Genomic DNA, 17112 nt, shown 5'->3' on the forward strand with positions numbered 1-17112 from the left:
GATCTTAATTGGAGATCAGATCATTATTAAAAGTAACAGGGGGATGAAATAAGATCTTTCTTCCAGGAAATTAGACAACACATTTTAACAGCCTTCTTTCTTTCTTCATAAATGGCCTTGTAGCAACTGATGTTCTCACTACTTGCATGGTAAGCCTTTGTAAACAGCTGAATGTTAGGATCTTGCTCCTCAAGCTTAGCAATGAGATGAAAGGAATCAGCTAATTCTTTTGTTGTAAACTTTTTTGGCTCTGGATCTTCTGATTCTTGTGGTTCTATCAGCTGCTTCTCTATCTCCATAAGATCTTCACTGGTTAATTCTTGTGAATGGGACTCTAGTAAGTCAATGACACAATTTTCATTGATGTCCAATTGCAGTGCATTGCCACTATCCACCACAGCTTTTCTAGCTTTGGCGATGTTTTCTGTGAAGCCACGAAATTGATCATAACAGAATTGAGGGCACAGTTTGTTCAACATCCCTTGAATTGTTGATTGCTTCACTTCCTCCTAAGAATCAGCAATGTTTTTGATGGCATCATGAATGTTATAATTCTCTCAAGGCCATCACATCATCTGACTGCTTGCGGAATGTACGCCGTAAGTAATAAGCCTTATCCTGGTCTGTTGGCTGTGGGAACGATTTAGTGTCAGGTGGTAAAAATATGACCTTTACATTAAGGTGTAGGTCATCTAAAGATGTTGGATGTCCAGGAGCACTGTTCAGCAAAAGCAGAATTTTAAAGGGAATTTTCTTTTACGAACAATAACGTTCCACAGCAGTAATAAAAGTTCAAGAACCAATCTTCAAATATGGCAAATGTGACCCAGGCCCTTAAATTTGACTTTCAAATAATGGGAAGAGCTGCTTCAATAATGCAGTGAAGTGCAGGTTTCTTTGCATGTGCGAAAGAAACTAGTTTCCGAATTATTAATTATCCTTATGGAGAGCCTTGGGAGTCCGTTTGTAAGTATGGAATGCCATAAGTTGGGTCATCCATAACCTGGGGACTGTCTATATATAAAATGCAAATATCAGAAATATGTCTAATATGAAAAACGTGATAAAGCAATAACAAATAAGTAGTAACTAGTGCTCAGCCTGGTATATACTATGTGATTTTTATAGAAACAATGCATATTAGGCTACTGAATTCTATTTAACAAACTTAAAGAATTCTGTCAATGATTTATTGTCGTCTCCTCTATATATGCACACTCCTTCATGATGAAATGTTCTGATGGAGAGAACTAAACAGGAAATCTAACAAAAATAAACATTTTAGTTAACTAAGCATTACAATGCTATCCTCTACATAGTTTTTTTTCCAGAACACCTTGACACAAATGCTACTAACATTTAAAGTAATTTGAATACAGAAATACATACCTAACTTCCATGAAATTTTGCCCTGCTGCACAATTCAACAATTAACAAAGAGTAGGATGCACTGTGTATGTGCCACTGAAGCTACCAGCTGATTATGTGGATGTTTCTACAGTATTTGTTTATCAATATTTGAAATGGACTTGAGCTTTCTGATGATATTTATATCTGATGAAGCTTCCTAAAATGGAGAAGGAACGATATATAAAAAAAAATTCTTTTTATTCACAACCTAACACAAAACAAGTGCAGGGTGCTTGTCCACATGATAATGGAGAAAGAAGAATGTGTAAGGATCTTCACTAGTCGTTGCTTGTGTTCTAACATGATTACAGGAAAGTAGAAGAATGGTAGTGGTCAATTTGGAGGAGCAGTACCTCGTGAAAGTACCTGTTAAAATAAGAAGCATATTGTTTAGGAGAAAGTGTGACATAATCTGTGAGATGGAGGGATCATCTTAGTGGATTGCTTGTGTATACAATCAAGAAGAGAAACTGATCTGAATTGGAGATCAGATCATTATTAAAAGTAAGAGGGGATGAAATAAGATCTTTCTTCCAGGAAATTAGACAAGACATTTTAATAGCACTGAAATTAAATAGATCATCTTCACAAATACTTGATAATGGTGAGAAGATCATTGCTTAAGACACTAGTTAAAGAAAATCTTGAAGCTTTCTAAAATGAAGAAGAGGAATGGAGAGTTCCGTCATCAAAAAACTAGGATAAGACTTGAAATCAGATGGTCATTTATGTACAGGACAAACAGTGTGTATGAGAGCATAGAATCCTAGGTTATCCCATGCGATGATTAACCTGAGAGAAATCTGGCAATCCACTCATAAGATACTATAAGAATTTAGCGTGGTAAGAAGGCATTGATGCCAGCAATCAAATGTCTTGGAAATATTAAAGTCAATTATGTGAGTTTCTTCAAATTATTCCATGACCTGTATTCAGAGGTGGGTAAGCTTAATGAGGAGGTCTGTTGTAGAACAAGAATGGAGGAATGGATCTCCAGATAGTGAAGAAGATGGTTTTTTAATGACCATTTCCATTACTTTCAAGAGAATTAAGGTGAGGACAATGGGAAAATAGTTTGATGGCAGACTTTTATCTCCATCTGCATTAATATCAAGACTATTGATTATTTTTCCAATGCCCATCCAAATGAAAGATCAAGAGACATGCTGTAACTTGGTACTGTTGGAAGTGATCTGCCTTACTGTCTGTAAAGAGTTGGAGGAAAATGCTGATGCCAAGCAGTCCATCTTATCTTTGAGTGATGTTACCATGATATCTCTAGGACAACTTCTCTTTTCCATGGCCTGATTACTGTTTCCATTCTCCTGATCCAAACATTTACTTCAACCAAATAAATAAAATAATCCTTACTGGAATGCGAGAGAACTTCAGCTTCTTCAGCTAAAGAACTTCAGCTTCTCACTCGGCCTACACTAAGCCTGAAACAAATGTCCAAGTCATGAGCAAATCCAAAACAAAATTTTGGAAGCATTAAATACAAAAACACTTGCATATTACATTTGACAAGAAATTGTATTCTTATGTTAATCCTATACCCACGAGTAAGCATAAGTGTGAGGAGACTTCATGACTAGTATACTTGTATATAGAGGTTGTCGCCCTTCAACTGCCTTAGTATCCATAATGCGAAAATATAATATTTTCCATACACAAGTAGAAAAAAAGGTGTATCACCTTAATATTATATATTTTGGATGAGAGAACATTGTGGAAAGCTTTTCTTCTTGGTAACAACATATATTTATACTTGACAAGAAATTGTATCCATTTGCATTGCTTAACCTTGGTATATTATTGAATCTGGCTCCCACTAATGAGATTTCGACACTGGTCGAAATTGGTTTGAGGAGTGACCTTTCCTATAGTGTTTGTGCATTATGGTATACTAAGACAATTGATATAAAGGTAACATTCTCTACATACAAGAAGACTAGTCATGAAGTTACCTCACACTTATGTTTACACATAGTATAAGATTAATGCAAGAAAATAACATGTCTTGACAAGTATAATATACAGGTGTTTTTGGATTTAGTGCTTTCAAAGTCCGTTTTGAATTTGCTGATGAATTTCTTAAATTTGTTTCGGGCTTAGCATAGGCTGAGTGAGAAGTTGAAGTTTTTGACTTCAGCCATTGAATATATGTTGTATTTTTATTTTGGACTGCTTTTGCACATATTAGAGAACTAGGACTTGGATAAAAGTCAGTGGTTTTGCAATGGAATGGGAAATAAGGCCACTCATTCCAGTAAGGATTATTTTAGTTATTTAATTGGAATTAGTGTTTGGATCAGAAGGACAAAACAGTTATCAGACCATGAAAAAGAAAAGTCTTAGGGGTCATTCAAACTGGCATAGTGTCACAGAATATGAAGTTGAAAATGACTGGAAGAACACTGATGTGTAGAAAATGAAACATGGATAACATCATGGCCAGAGTTGCCAAAAGACATGCATAATGTATATCTGGATGGAGAACTGGTTAAGAAATGGTCCAGTGTTCAGAGAAAGTGGTGAGCCTTATTTTGTATTCTGGCTGGAGGATAAGGAACTTGTGTTAAATCATGAGTGATAACAAATAATGTCTTTCCTTCGCTTAATCTGTGAAGTTGTGTGTGTGTGGGGGGGGGGTCAGTCAGCTATGAACATTAAAGTCTCCAATGAAGGAAGATAATTTCCCCATTTGCATATTAGGTTATATGATATCAGCTTTCAGAGATAAAAAATAATAATAATAAAAATTAGCATGCCCATCTGAATTTGGAGAGCAGTAAAGGCAGCTTTATTACTTCACTACATTTACATTATAAGTTTACTACTGACATAGGAAAAGAAAAAAGCATGTTACCTAGGTATGACAATGGTGAGATGAGGCAGAGAGCAATTTGTTAATGTGTGAAATGAGTTTGAAGAACAAAGTGAACTGTATAGGAGCAATGGACTGCATTTGAGTGGTTTTGGTGTGAGTTGCTTGGAGAGACTGCTGCTGCTGGAAGGTAGAGAAGAGTACAGAGAAGAAATCTGATCAAGTGGGAAGCAATGCAGAAGAATGGGAGAGTAAGACATGAGAGATTGAAGAGGTGGTTATGAATGAAGAAGTGAGCAGCATGAGTAAAAAGAATGAGAGAACAAGTATGCAAGACAGACAGGGAAACGGGGAGGTTCAGGGTGGACAAAGGAACACAGCATGAGAAAGACAGATGTTACAAGAGGATGTGAATGCATGTGTAGAGAAAAAGGGAAGGGGGATAACCTGGGATCAAGAGAAAACAGTTGGACTTGAAGAGGGCTCTAAGATGAATAAGGAGAAAAAGAAATGGCTCGAGCTAAGCATGGAGAAGTTACATCAAATAAGTGGTATCAGGGGAACTAGCTATAGATCCAGGAATAAGCTGCTGGGTTTGTATACAAATGCTAGAAGTGTAAGAAACAAGGAAAATTAAATGGTTGCATTAATTGAGTCTGTTCACCCAAAAAATTGTTGGAATAAGTGAGACATGATGGTTAGATGAGGATGGCATCCTGACAGGAATAGAGATGGAAGAGTATGATGTGTTTCGTGAGGATAGAAAGGATAAAAAGGGAGGGGGAGTGCTATTGATGATAGGAAAAGAAAGTAGAGATGCAAGAGGGGAAATAATTTTGAGGCAGTACAGTGTGAGATAGAGGTGAATGGAATAAAATACTTAGATGTTGTTATAGACCTAGTAATGTGGATAGTAGTGACTATGAAATGTATAATCAAATTAGCCAAGCAAATAAAAGAGTAATCATTATGGGCAATTTTAATTATGGCAATACAGACTGGGATGGTGAGATAGCAACTGGAAATAAAGAAAATGTGTTTCTTCAGTTTTCGAGGGACAACTGCCTCAGATAGTATGTAACAGAGGAGACATGGGGATTGAGGACTTCGATTTGATCATCTCATCAGAGGATGTAATTATAAATGAGGTGTCAAATCCCCCTCCAGTGACCATGAAGTGATTACCTGGATGGTTGCCAGCAGTGTGAGGACCTCTGTGAGAAAAGGGTGTATGTGAAACTACAAGGCTGGTGATTATGAATAGCTCAGGAGACAGCTTGCAGGTGTAGCATGCAATGAGGAGCTAGCTGGAAAAAAGATCAACGCAGCTTAGGGGGATATTCAAGAAACAGTAGCAGCAATGTCTAAAGGTATTCCAAGGATCAGAAGGTTAAATAAAGTAGGTGTGAAATGGATGAATGAAGAGGTTAAGCATGCGATACAGAAGAAAAATGCATTATGGAAGCAGTATAAGAGAAGTGATAATAACCAATTCCATGAGGATCAGAAAGACCAGACTAGGCAAGTGACTTGGTTGGTAAGGGTAGCAAAAGTGAAGTATAAGCAGCAGTTAGTTAATGAAGCCAAAAATAATCCTAGGGAGTTCTTTTCATATGTAGCTAGCAAAAAAAAAAAAAAGGATGATTATGGAAGGATGACATTGATTGGAGAAAATGGTATAAGGACAACAGCCGTGGAAGATATAGTGGAGATACTTAATGAGCAGTTCATAAAGGTCTTTCATTCTTGTGAATGTGACATCATGGAGAGTTTGAGAGCAGTTGATGGGGAGGAGAGACTGACTGTAAGTGAGCAAGAAGTGTATGGGGAATTGAGCAAACTTGATGTTAATAAGGCTGTGGTACTTGATAATATATCATCACGTATTTTGAAGGAATGTGTCAGAGAGTTGACATCTTCCTTGACATATTTTTTTAATATGAGTCTTGCACTGAGTCAAGTTCCAAAGGAGTGCCACTTCATAAGGGAGGTGATAGAACTCAAGCATCAAATTATAGGCCTATCTATGTGTCAAGTGTTGGGGTTAAACTGTTCAAGAACTAGGTGTTTAGTGAGAAATAGGATCCAGAATTGGGTTGACAACAATGGTATTAATCTTTGATGGACAGCATGGATTTGCTAAAGAGAGATCATGTTTTAATAATCTACTTACTTATTACAAGAAGGTGACAGCTTCCTTGCAGAGAAGAGATAGATACACAGTAGTATGCTTAGATTTTGCAAAGGCTTTTGATAGATTACCGCATGATAATTTGATAGTCAAACTAGAACAGATGGGGGTCGGATATCAGATTAGTGCATTGAATCAGAAACTAGTTATCTGATAAGCATCAGCAAGTTGTGTATGGGGAAGCAATATCTCGGAAGAGGGAATCACTAGTGGTGTGCCTCAGGGATCTGTTTTAGGGCCATTGCTGTTTAACCTGTTCATCCTCAAGTCCTCCTCCTATGTTAATGATATTGGCAAAGATTTGGATGGGGATATTCAGTTGTTTGCAGATGATACAAAGTTGGGACGAACTATGAAGAGTAGAGAAGATATTGTGGCCTTACAAGAAGATTTGAATAGATTGAGTGAATGGGCACGGGAACGGGATGCAAGTTCAATGTTGCAAAATGTAAGGTTTCAAAATTTGGGAAACAAAGATGGGATGTAGAATTTACGTTTGATGGGGATATATTGTTAGAAGCGGAGGAAATAAGAGATCTTGGGGTGATAGTGAATAAGGATCTCAAATTTAGGGGACACAATGCCAAAATTGTCGGGACAACGACTCACAGAAGTAAGGAGATTCATGTCCCATTGTATAAAGCTGATTAAACCACATATGGACTATTGTGCACAGATTTGGTCACTGGTTTTCAAAAGGAAGAAAAGATGTTGAAAAGGGTCCAGAGGTGACTGACTACGGTAGTTTCAGATCTTTGGAATGTCGAATATGAGGAACGGTTGAGAAGATGCAATTTACAGTCTAGTGGATAAGAGGAAGAGGGTGAGATGATAGAGACCTACAAGCTAGTAAGGGGTTGTTATAGAATTAATGTTGGAGAGGTTTTACAGAAAATGGTGGGAGATCAGGAGAGAACGAGGTCATCCCTGAAAGCTGTATAAGGAGGATGTCATCAGGGGAGTGAGAAGCAGGTTTTTTTGAATGCAGAGTTGTGAATGATTGAAATACCTTGCCTGAGCGTGTGATATCTGCAGAGAATTTGAGTGCGTTTAAGGTGCGGTATGATGAGCTGTGTTTATGACAAGGATCTCCTCGATGAATCTCTGATTCCATGGGGTCTTGTGATGATCTTCTTTTGCAGCTTTCCCACTTAAGTAGGGTCATTGTTCTCAGTGAGTCTCCTCCACATTCTCCTGTCTTGGGCTGTAACCACTTCCAAATTCTTCATCCTCAAGTCCTCCTACAACAGCTCCCTCAATCTCTTCTTTGGCCACTAGTGCTTCCTCCTCCTCAGCACATCCATCTACATGACCTTTCTTCCAACATACTCATCCTCCCTCCTCACCACATGACCAAACCATCTCAACCTTGCCTCCTGTATCTTTACTAAGTTCGTAACTTTCATTGTTCCCCTTACATAGTAATTATTCAGACGATCCTTTCTGGTCACACTGCACATCCACCTTAGCATTCTCATCTTTGCAACCTCCATCCTGCTGATGTTATTTCCTCAGGACCACAGTTTCCATAGCATACATCATAGCTGGTCTCACTACTGTCCTGTAGATTTTGCCTTTTAGACTGATTGGCAGTCTCTTATTGCATAGCACTCCAGCCATCTCTTTCCAGTTCTTCCATCCCACTTCCTTTTCAGCCTCTCCATCCTCTTTCGCTGTTGAGCCTAAGTATCTAAAGCCCTAACCTTCCTGATTACATTTCCTTCCAGCTCCAGATCTGTCTCCCATTCATTTTGCAATACATATACTCTGTTTTACTTCTGCTTAGTCTCGTACCTCTGTTCCAGTACTTTCCTCCACTTTTCCAATTAAGCTGCCACTTCTTCCCTTGATTCTGCACAGAACACGATGTCATCCACATACAACATTGTGAAAGGTGTGGCTTCTCTCACCTCCATCACAATATTAAACAGGAATAGACTTAATTCTGACCCATGATGCAAGCCAACTGTCACTTGAAAACTTTTTGTCATTCCCAGGCAGGTCCAAACTCTTTTGTGAAGTTATCTTCACATTTCTGTACATCTCCTGCACCAACCTGACATATTTCTTTGGTACCTTCTCCCTCAGACACCTCTAGACTTCTTGCCTTGGCACTCTATCGTACGCTTTCTCCAGATCAATAAACACCATATGTAGCTCCTGTTGTTTCTCTTGAAACTTTTCCATCATCTGCCATAGCCCAATGATAGCATCTATCGTCGATCGACCAGGCATGAAGCCAAATTGCTCCTTTGTAATCTCCACTTCCTTCTTTAGTCTTCCATCAAGAACCCTTCCTAGGATTTTCATTGTGTGGGACATCAAATTTTATTCCTCTGTAATTCTTAGTCTAGTGCATCCCCTTTACCCTTGTAGATGGGGACAAGAGTACTTTCCCTCCACTCCTTTGGTATATTTTCCTGTTGGCAAACTTTTATGAACAGGTCCCACAGCAGGTAAATGCATATTAAAATTGTAATACTATTGATATTACATTGAAATATATGATGGATACCAAGCGTATGAGAATGAGTATTTGATCCATAACGGATGGTAAGGTGGTTAATTTTCTCATTGCCAAAACACCTTTATGGGCAGGTGCACTGTCCAGATGAAAGATGATTTTTTTCTTCTGCAAACCGGATCTTTTCTCATGAATTTTTTCATCTAGTCTGGTTAATAGATCAGAATAATATTTGCCATTTACAGAAAAATTTACCCTTTTCAAGATAATTAATGAACAAAATGCCTTTAGCATCCCAAAACACTGATGCCATGATCTTTCCTGCTGATGGAACCAACTTTGTCTTCTTTGGTACTGAACAACCGGCTGCTGTCCACTGTTTTGACTGTTTTTGGATTCTGGTGAGTAATGGTGAATCCTAGTCTCATCCATGGTAATAAATCGACACAAATCAGTTTTATTCCTGATAAATGCTCCAAGCACTGTTCAGATATTTTCATGTGAGTGCATTTTTGATCTGCTGTGAGCAAGCACGGCACCAAAGCTTTTTAATTTGCGATTCTTCATGCAAAATATATCCTATGTTCTTTTGAAATGCATATAGTCTTGACAATTTCACGCACTTTGACTAGTCAGTCATCCAATACCATATCATGCGCTTGATCAATGATTTCTGGTGTTGTTACACTTTTTGGACATCCTTCACGTGGATCATCATCAAGACCAGTAGCGGCCACGTTTAAACTCGGCAGCCCATTTCTTAATTGTCAAAAACGAAGGAGAAGAGTGCCCATAAACTTTTATGAACTTCAAATGAATCACTTTTGACATTAAACCTTCTTTTAGAAAGAATTTTATAACCGCAAGATATTCAATTTTATCCATTTCAAGGAATACAGACAACACTTTTGCTTCAGACAGCTGTATAAAACAAACTATTTGATAGAATGACTTGTAATTTCACATGGATGCTTATGACAGATGTCCCAACTGAGAAGAAAAAAAAAAAAAAAAAAAAAAACGTGGCGATAGTGTTGCAATTTATGGTCAAGGCCGAGAACTTTTCAGACCACTCTCGTATTAGTTTAAATGTTTGTAACAAAAGTCACATATTCAACCAAAGCTGCTTGTTACAAAATGTGTCATTACATAAATATAAAAAAAAAGGACAGATTATTTGTAAACTGGTCCTCTAAACTGTTTCAGTTTGATTTTCTATCCTCACAACCAGAAAAATCTATTAATATACATAAATGACTTTCCGACAAATATATTTGATACATCATCATCATCAAATTCCTGCCATGTACCCTGAAGGGGTGTACAGGATATGACAGTACTACATGAAAAAAATTACATCATTACTAACTTCCTATCTACAATTTTCCTCCAAATCAGTCTGTTACTTATCAAGACTCCAACATTATCAGATCTTATATTTCTATCGTATAAGGCACTTTGCACCGTATCAATCCACCTACATCTTGGTCTTCCTCTGGGTCGTTTTGCTGCCAACCTGGCAGAGAACACTTGTTTTGCTAATATTTCTTTGCCCATTCTGTTTAGGTGACCATACCACCTGAGATTAGCTCTGCTAACGCATTCCTGGATGTTGACAATGTCAAGTTCTTTCCTAATATCCTCAATTTTAATATGATATTGCCATTGATGCCATGTGTTCATGCCTATAATCTTTCTCGGGACTCTCATACCTGCAGTCTCTAGTCTTTGGTCAAGTGTTTTACTTCTGACCCAACTCTCAGATCCATAAGTTAAAACTGGTTTGAATGCTGTCTTGTATACAGCTATTTTAGTGTTCCAACTAATTTCTTTCTTATTCCATATGAATTTATTCAATTGACTTCCCACCATACCAGCTTTGCTGATTCTGTTGTCTATTTCTATATTTAATTTACCATCTTCAGTAAAAATCGTGCCTAAGTAGCTGAAATGTTCCAAAGGTTCTCCATTCACAACACAGTTGACATTTTCAATGATTCTGCCTATTTTCATTGTCTTTGTCTTTTTATTGCTGACCTTCATACCATATCTATTACAACAGCTATTCAATTTAGTCAGAGAATCTTGCAGACTTGTAGCGGATTTATTTAGAAGTATAACATCATCTGCATAAAGCAAAGAGCTGACATTAACATCTCCAATTTTGATATCAGGTTTAATACCACATTCCTTCATAATGTGATCCATATAGATAATGAATAACAGAGTGGATAATGTACATCCTTGTCTCACACCAGATTTAACATTAAACCATCTTCCTGTACTTCCTTCAATTCTAACTGCTGACTCACAACTCAAATAAAGACTAAGTATTGCTTGATATAATGCCCCATCGACACCATATAACTGTAGCATATTGAATAGCTTCTCTCTTGGCACCTTGTCATATGCCTTTTCCAAATCGACAAAACTTAAATACAGATCTCTGTTATATTCCCATGCTTTCTCGACTATTTGTCATAAAGTGAAGATCTGATCCTGACAGCCTCTATTTGGCCTGAATCCAGCTTGTTCTTCATCAAGCTTGTCTTCCACAATTCTTCTCAACTGTTTCTCAAGTATACTTGCATAAATCTTAACAGGAACACTCAGTAGGGAAATACCTCTATAATTCTCACATTCAGTTTTATTTCCCTTTTTATATATGGGTACTATAAAGCTCTACTCCAATCATCGGGAATTCGTCCCTCTGTCCAGGCTTTCTGAACTATGCAGTGCAGCCACTGTAAGACTCTTATACCACCATACTTCAGCATTTCTGGTCGAATATCATCTACCCCTGCTGCCTTTCCACATTTCAAGCCTTTGATGGCTTTTTCTACTTCAAGTATGGATATGTATTACTGACTGCATGCCTGGTCAGTGTTTTTTACCACTGTGCTGTCATCACTGCTTGTTTCATTTAGCAGTTTTTCAAAGTAATTACTCCATACTTTAAGGATATCTTTTTCTCCGGTTTTCATGTCACGTATATCATCTCTAACTCCTTTTACAGCACTCTTTCCTCCATATCTAAGCTTCTTCAACAACCTCCAGAATACCTAACCACTTTCTTGATATTTATTTTCTATATTCTTGCCAAAGTCCTCCCATGACTTTTGTTTAGCTAGTTTTACACACTGTTTAGCATTCTTGCATTTGTCTCTGTATTCTCTAAGAGCACAAGCTGACTTATTTGCCAGGAACTTTTGATATGCTTTCTTCTTTTCCTTCACTGCCTCTTTAACTTCCTGTGTCCACCAGGGAGTTCTGATTTTTTTATCCTTGCAGATAACCTTACCGCATGCCTCTCTGGCAGAATCAATCAGTTTTCTTCAGAGTTTGCCACTGAATCTCCAAGGTTTGATTCCTGTTCTCAAACTCTTTCATTTTTTCTTCAATAATCTTTGTGTATTTTAGTCTACAGTTCACATCTGAGAGCTGCTCAAATTTTATTCGCTTTAAAATTTTCTGACATATCATTCTTTTCATATTGAAATTCAATTTTATCCTGCTCAAGACTAAATAGTGATCACTTCCAATTTCAAATCCTCTGTACACTCTGGTGTCCTGCACCAGGGAGAAAACATCACTATCAACAATAACATAGTCAATGAGACTTTTCTTATTCCTAGCCTCTTCTCTCCATGTGAATTTGTGCATATTTTTATGTTGGAACATAGTGTTAGTAATAACCAGTCCATGTCCTGAGCAGAAATCCAACAGATATTTGCCATTATTATTAGCTTTGCTCTTTTCTCCAAAGTTTCCCAAAATATTTTTGTATGTCTCACAATCATTTCCTACTCCGCTATTTAGATCTCCAACAAGGACCAACTTTTCCTTTTTCATTGTGTCAGTTGCTTTTTCTAAAGCCTCAAAAAATTCCTCCACTTCTACCTTCGTAGAATCTTCTGTGGGACCATAGGCACAAATAAGTCTCATTGTCCAGTTCCCCATTCTCATATTTGCCCACATTACTCTACTTGAGACTGGCTGCCATTCAAGAAGATTAGCCTCGTATTTTGTGTTGAATACTATGGCTACTCCTTCTTTTCCTTGATTGTCATTGCCTGAGTATAACATTTTGTATTTATTGCTCAGAAAGATCAAACAGTTTTTGTCTTTTTTGTTTCAGTCACCCCTATTATGTCGATCTGGTACTTATCTAATTCCTCAGCTAGCTAAATTTCTTTGCCATTCAGGCTTCTTATGTTGATAGTACCGATCTTTACCTGTGGTGATGTTGAGTTGGGGTTTGATTTCAGATTTGTTCCAGTAGCTGACTTTTCGCTGTTCGCCCTTGTTCCCTGGCGAAAACAACACGGGCCTTGTTTAACCAGGCGACGCCTCAGCCGGCATGAAATTTTGTCATGTTGTACCATCATTTTATATTTGATACATTTCCATACTTATTATAAAAGCAGAAAGCAATCATTTCTGAACATGTTTAGTGTTCCTACTATTAAGTAAAGCCATATAATCAAAAGCAGCAATATAAAAAGAAGCAACGTATATAAAAAATTTTTTTTTTTTAAATGACAGTTTTATAACAGATTTCCTGTAATTTTCAAAAAGATGTTGCATCCCTTTTTTTTTTTTTTCCCTCTCTCTCCAATGCAGCATATTTGTTTTGAATTCTATCATCTGTGCAATGTTCAATGTTTTCATTAAGACAGAATGGAAGAATTTCAACCTGGCAACTATGTGCCAGTTTTTAGGCTCCTTAAATACCGGCACCAAAGAGAAATTGTGAAAAGAAATTAAAAGTAAATACATGTGTCTTAACCTGTAACACTGATGTAACACAAACTTCTGCCACTTTAGGTGAGAGAGATGATTTTCATTACCTGGTTTGAGTTCTATTCTGCTTACTGGAGCAGTGTGAAAAAAAATAGCATTCATTCTCTAGATACAGCTGATAGACAACAATCAAATGATTGTTGTCTGTCAGCAACGAGAGAGAGAGAGAGACTATTAGGCACTTCCCCAGTTATATCAAGGCCTTGTCTCCATTTTGATTGCTCCTCACCCAAAAGAGATGTGAAATAAACAAATGAAGGTTTGAATTCAGTCTAATTTATTTTTATACACTATTTCTCAACATAATCTCCTTCCCTTTCAATACATTTACTCCACTGCACAACTAGTATTTCAAACCCAATCAGAGTAAAACTTCATATTGTTTCAAACCATTTCCTAACCTTTGCTGTGACCTGCTCACCATTTTCAACATGGAAATAATCAGAAATCTAAGGAGACTAATCCAAGCTGTATGAATTCCATAACTTCAAATCTAATCTCTTTGATAACTATTATTGTTAGTGTGCTTGTGACCTCACATTATCATATTACAAAATTAATGGCTGTTCCTTGGCACACAGCTTTGAAATTTACTGTTATTTCTAATCCCATATAGTTCTGGTGAATGCTATCCTTAGCTTTTCCATGAGTCAGCATGCACTTTCTGACAAAAGGTAGAGTTTGAATATTCTTCTTTTTTTTTTCTCCTCTCTCTCTCTCTCTCAGTGAGATAAGGTGATTGATTCATAGACTGAAATTTTCATTTCAGGATCATAATGATGACAGTCCATCTGATGATGCTATCTAAGCCATAAGTTTATGAGTAAAAAAGCATTAGATTTCTGTAAGCTGCTTTTACATGATTGAAAAAATTTGTAGAGATTTGTTCATTATGTATGCAATAATACAAAAAATGCAAATTAGATTGTGCACAACTGTATACTAAACTGTGGCAGAGATAAAGGAACAAAAGACTAGTCATGTTTTGAGACCACTCCACTCCACTGTAAAGTGCATGTGCACACAGGAATTAGTTTTGGAATGTCCCTGTAAAAACATTACTGATTAATTGGAATATTGAAGAATAATTAAAAACATCAGAAAACAATAGAAAAAAAAAGCAGTATGCATACCTAATAATATAAGACGGCTTTCCTTTTTTAAAAGTCTCTGGCTAACTGGGCCTTCCATTAAAAATTGATGAGGACAGTCTAGAAGCAAATTAAGAAAATATTAATCTTGGCACTTATTTAGTAAAGATACAATTGAGAGTAGTCTTCTAGTGTGTAAATATAAAAATGACTGGAGTATTGAGAGGAACAGCCTTCTAAATACTTCAATAAAATAAATGATTATTTTATAGAGAAACTTTGATTTTCTGATACTAGCACAGTAAATTAAATGGTATCCAAGTCATTTGTTAGAAACTTAGTATTTGGCCTGAATTCCAAACTAGTCAATCACTGTGAACGATCAATATTAATGCTAAGCTAGCAACATGCTGCTATAGTTGTAGTGATGGCCAGTCTGGGGTACAAGCCCAATATTAAAGTGCAAAGGTACTAGCGAATGGCTGGATGCATTGTGATTTATTATATGATGTCCCAATTTTACTTTGCTTGATCACTCAAAATGAAAAACATAAGCCCAAATTTTGTCAATCCACAATCTTGGGTTCAGTTACTCCACTGAGTGGGATGGTCTTAAAACTTTAATTATTGTTTATTAATTCTTTAATCATCTGGTACTATGCATGTATAGTAAGTTTTTTTGTAAAGTTTTTGTAAATTATCAAGTTTTTACAAGCCCACTCTGATGTGAACATACACATAGCATTTTGGTTAGGATAATGGGAAATAGCATAATGAATCAATGTTATCTGACTGCTTAAAAAAATTCAATTTGATTTTCAGACAGTTTTCCTGAAAAGAAAAACAAGAACTAGCCAATACCCAAAAAACTTGCACTGTTAGCTGCTTTATTTTGGATGTGACATTACTCATTTTAAGCAATGTTACAACGCTATAAAAACTAATTGAGAAAATGAAATCTTAGCCTAGGCTAAGGTAAAGTGGGCAAGAGTGCACCATTTCTCACCAATGCTCCAGTTCTCGCACTAGAGCAGTGCGAGAACTGGAGCATTGTGAAAAAATACCATTCAGTCTAAAATTAAAGATGCCAAGAAATTATATTCTTAGTTTCTTCTTACTTTCATCCTTTATCCAAGTTTAAGCAAACAAAGTTTGCACGTGAAGTCACTTCACGACTGAACTATTTGTATATAGAGGCTGATGACTTCACATTGATTGCCTTAGTATTCCATAATGCAATGCACATACTTCAACCTTGGATCACTTCTGGGTCTGCCTCCCATTGATGAGACCTCAATAAAGGTCAAAACTCCAGATAGTGGCTCTTCCCATAATGCATGGCATTATATATGAATGTTTGTATTATGGAATATTAAGCCAAATGATGTGAAATCATCATTATCATGCCTAGAGTGGCCTGTTCCTGCCTTAGAAGTCATCACTGAATCTCTTAAGAAGACGTCTTAGTTTTCTTTTTCCTAATGGTTTGTAATTTAAGGCTTATTTTGGTAATCTTTCTGTTTTCATTCTTTCAACGTGTTCCATCCATTTGTGTTTATATTTTTTTAATTTTTTTCTATTACTGATTACTGGTTTAACTCTTTCATACAGAGTCTGATGATGTGAAATCATCAGCCTCTATATACAAGTAGTCTGGTCGTGAAGTGACCTCACATGCAAACTTTGTTTGCTTACACTTGGATAAAGGATGAAACCAGGAATAAGATTTTATGGCATCTTTAATTTATAGTATAACCAAGTGAAAAAACTTTCAACAGCATTCGGTCTCTAAAGCAAGATGATTCCTGGATTATTTTATCCTTGCATCAAATACAGTATTTACGTGCAGCAGTTATAAAACCTTTCGTGACTGGGATGATCATAAAAACTTATGACACAACAGTGGAAAAACTTTTCCAAAATACACACAGCATTTTCTTATATCATAAACAAGATGGCATGGATTATCCTAAGTCTTATGATTACATCAAGTCATTAGATAAAATAATTTTATCTGAAGGCCTCAAAAAGAGAAAAAAAAGTAAATGATGGGCTCTTTTCTGCAATCTGCCAAGAATTCAACCATGTGATCAGGTCATAAAAAGATTTATTAAACTATATTAAAAAGGTCTGCTGGTAAGAAAAGCAGTTCTCATTGGATCAGAAGCTGCTTGAAAATGCAACATGGGTAAAAGCCGGTATGATGGATTCTGAATTTTGCTATGTCACTGTTGTCAGGAAACAGGTAAGACACAGTGAAAGTCAGCTACTGGATCAGTGTAGCAGAATTCAAGATAGGCACCATCAACATAAGTATTAACAGAAA

At 36.7% G+C, this 17112-nt stretch overlaps 1 protein-coding gene across 1 annotated transcript in view; it reads right to left on the minus strand.

Annotated features, from left to right (window-relative positions):
- LOC150101329 (protein TSLIG3A-like) overlaps positions 1–17112 on the minus strand; it is a 143562-nt gene that overhangs the window by 70753 nt on the left and 55697 nt on the right. Inside the window, exon 4 of the mRNA XM_090400022.1 lies at positions 14829–14906. Coding sequence (XP_090256148.1) covers positions 14829–14906 — 78 coding nt within the window. The remainder of the gene's footprint in view (positions 1–14828; positions 14907–17112) is intronic.

The sequence above is a fragment of the Typopeltis vanoorti genome, chromosome 11, assembly GCF_054136105.1.
Source record: "Typopeltis vanoorti isolate ZY-2024b chromosome 11, IOZ_Tvanoo_1.0, whole genome shotgun sequence".
Classification (NCBI taxonomy): domain Eukaryota; kingdom Metazoa; phylum Arthropoda; class Arachnida; order Uropygi; family Thelyphonidae; genus Typopeltis; species Typopeltis vanoorti.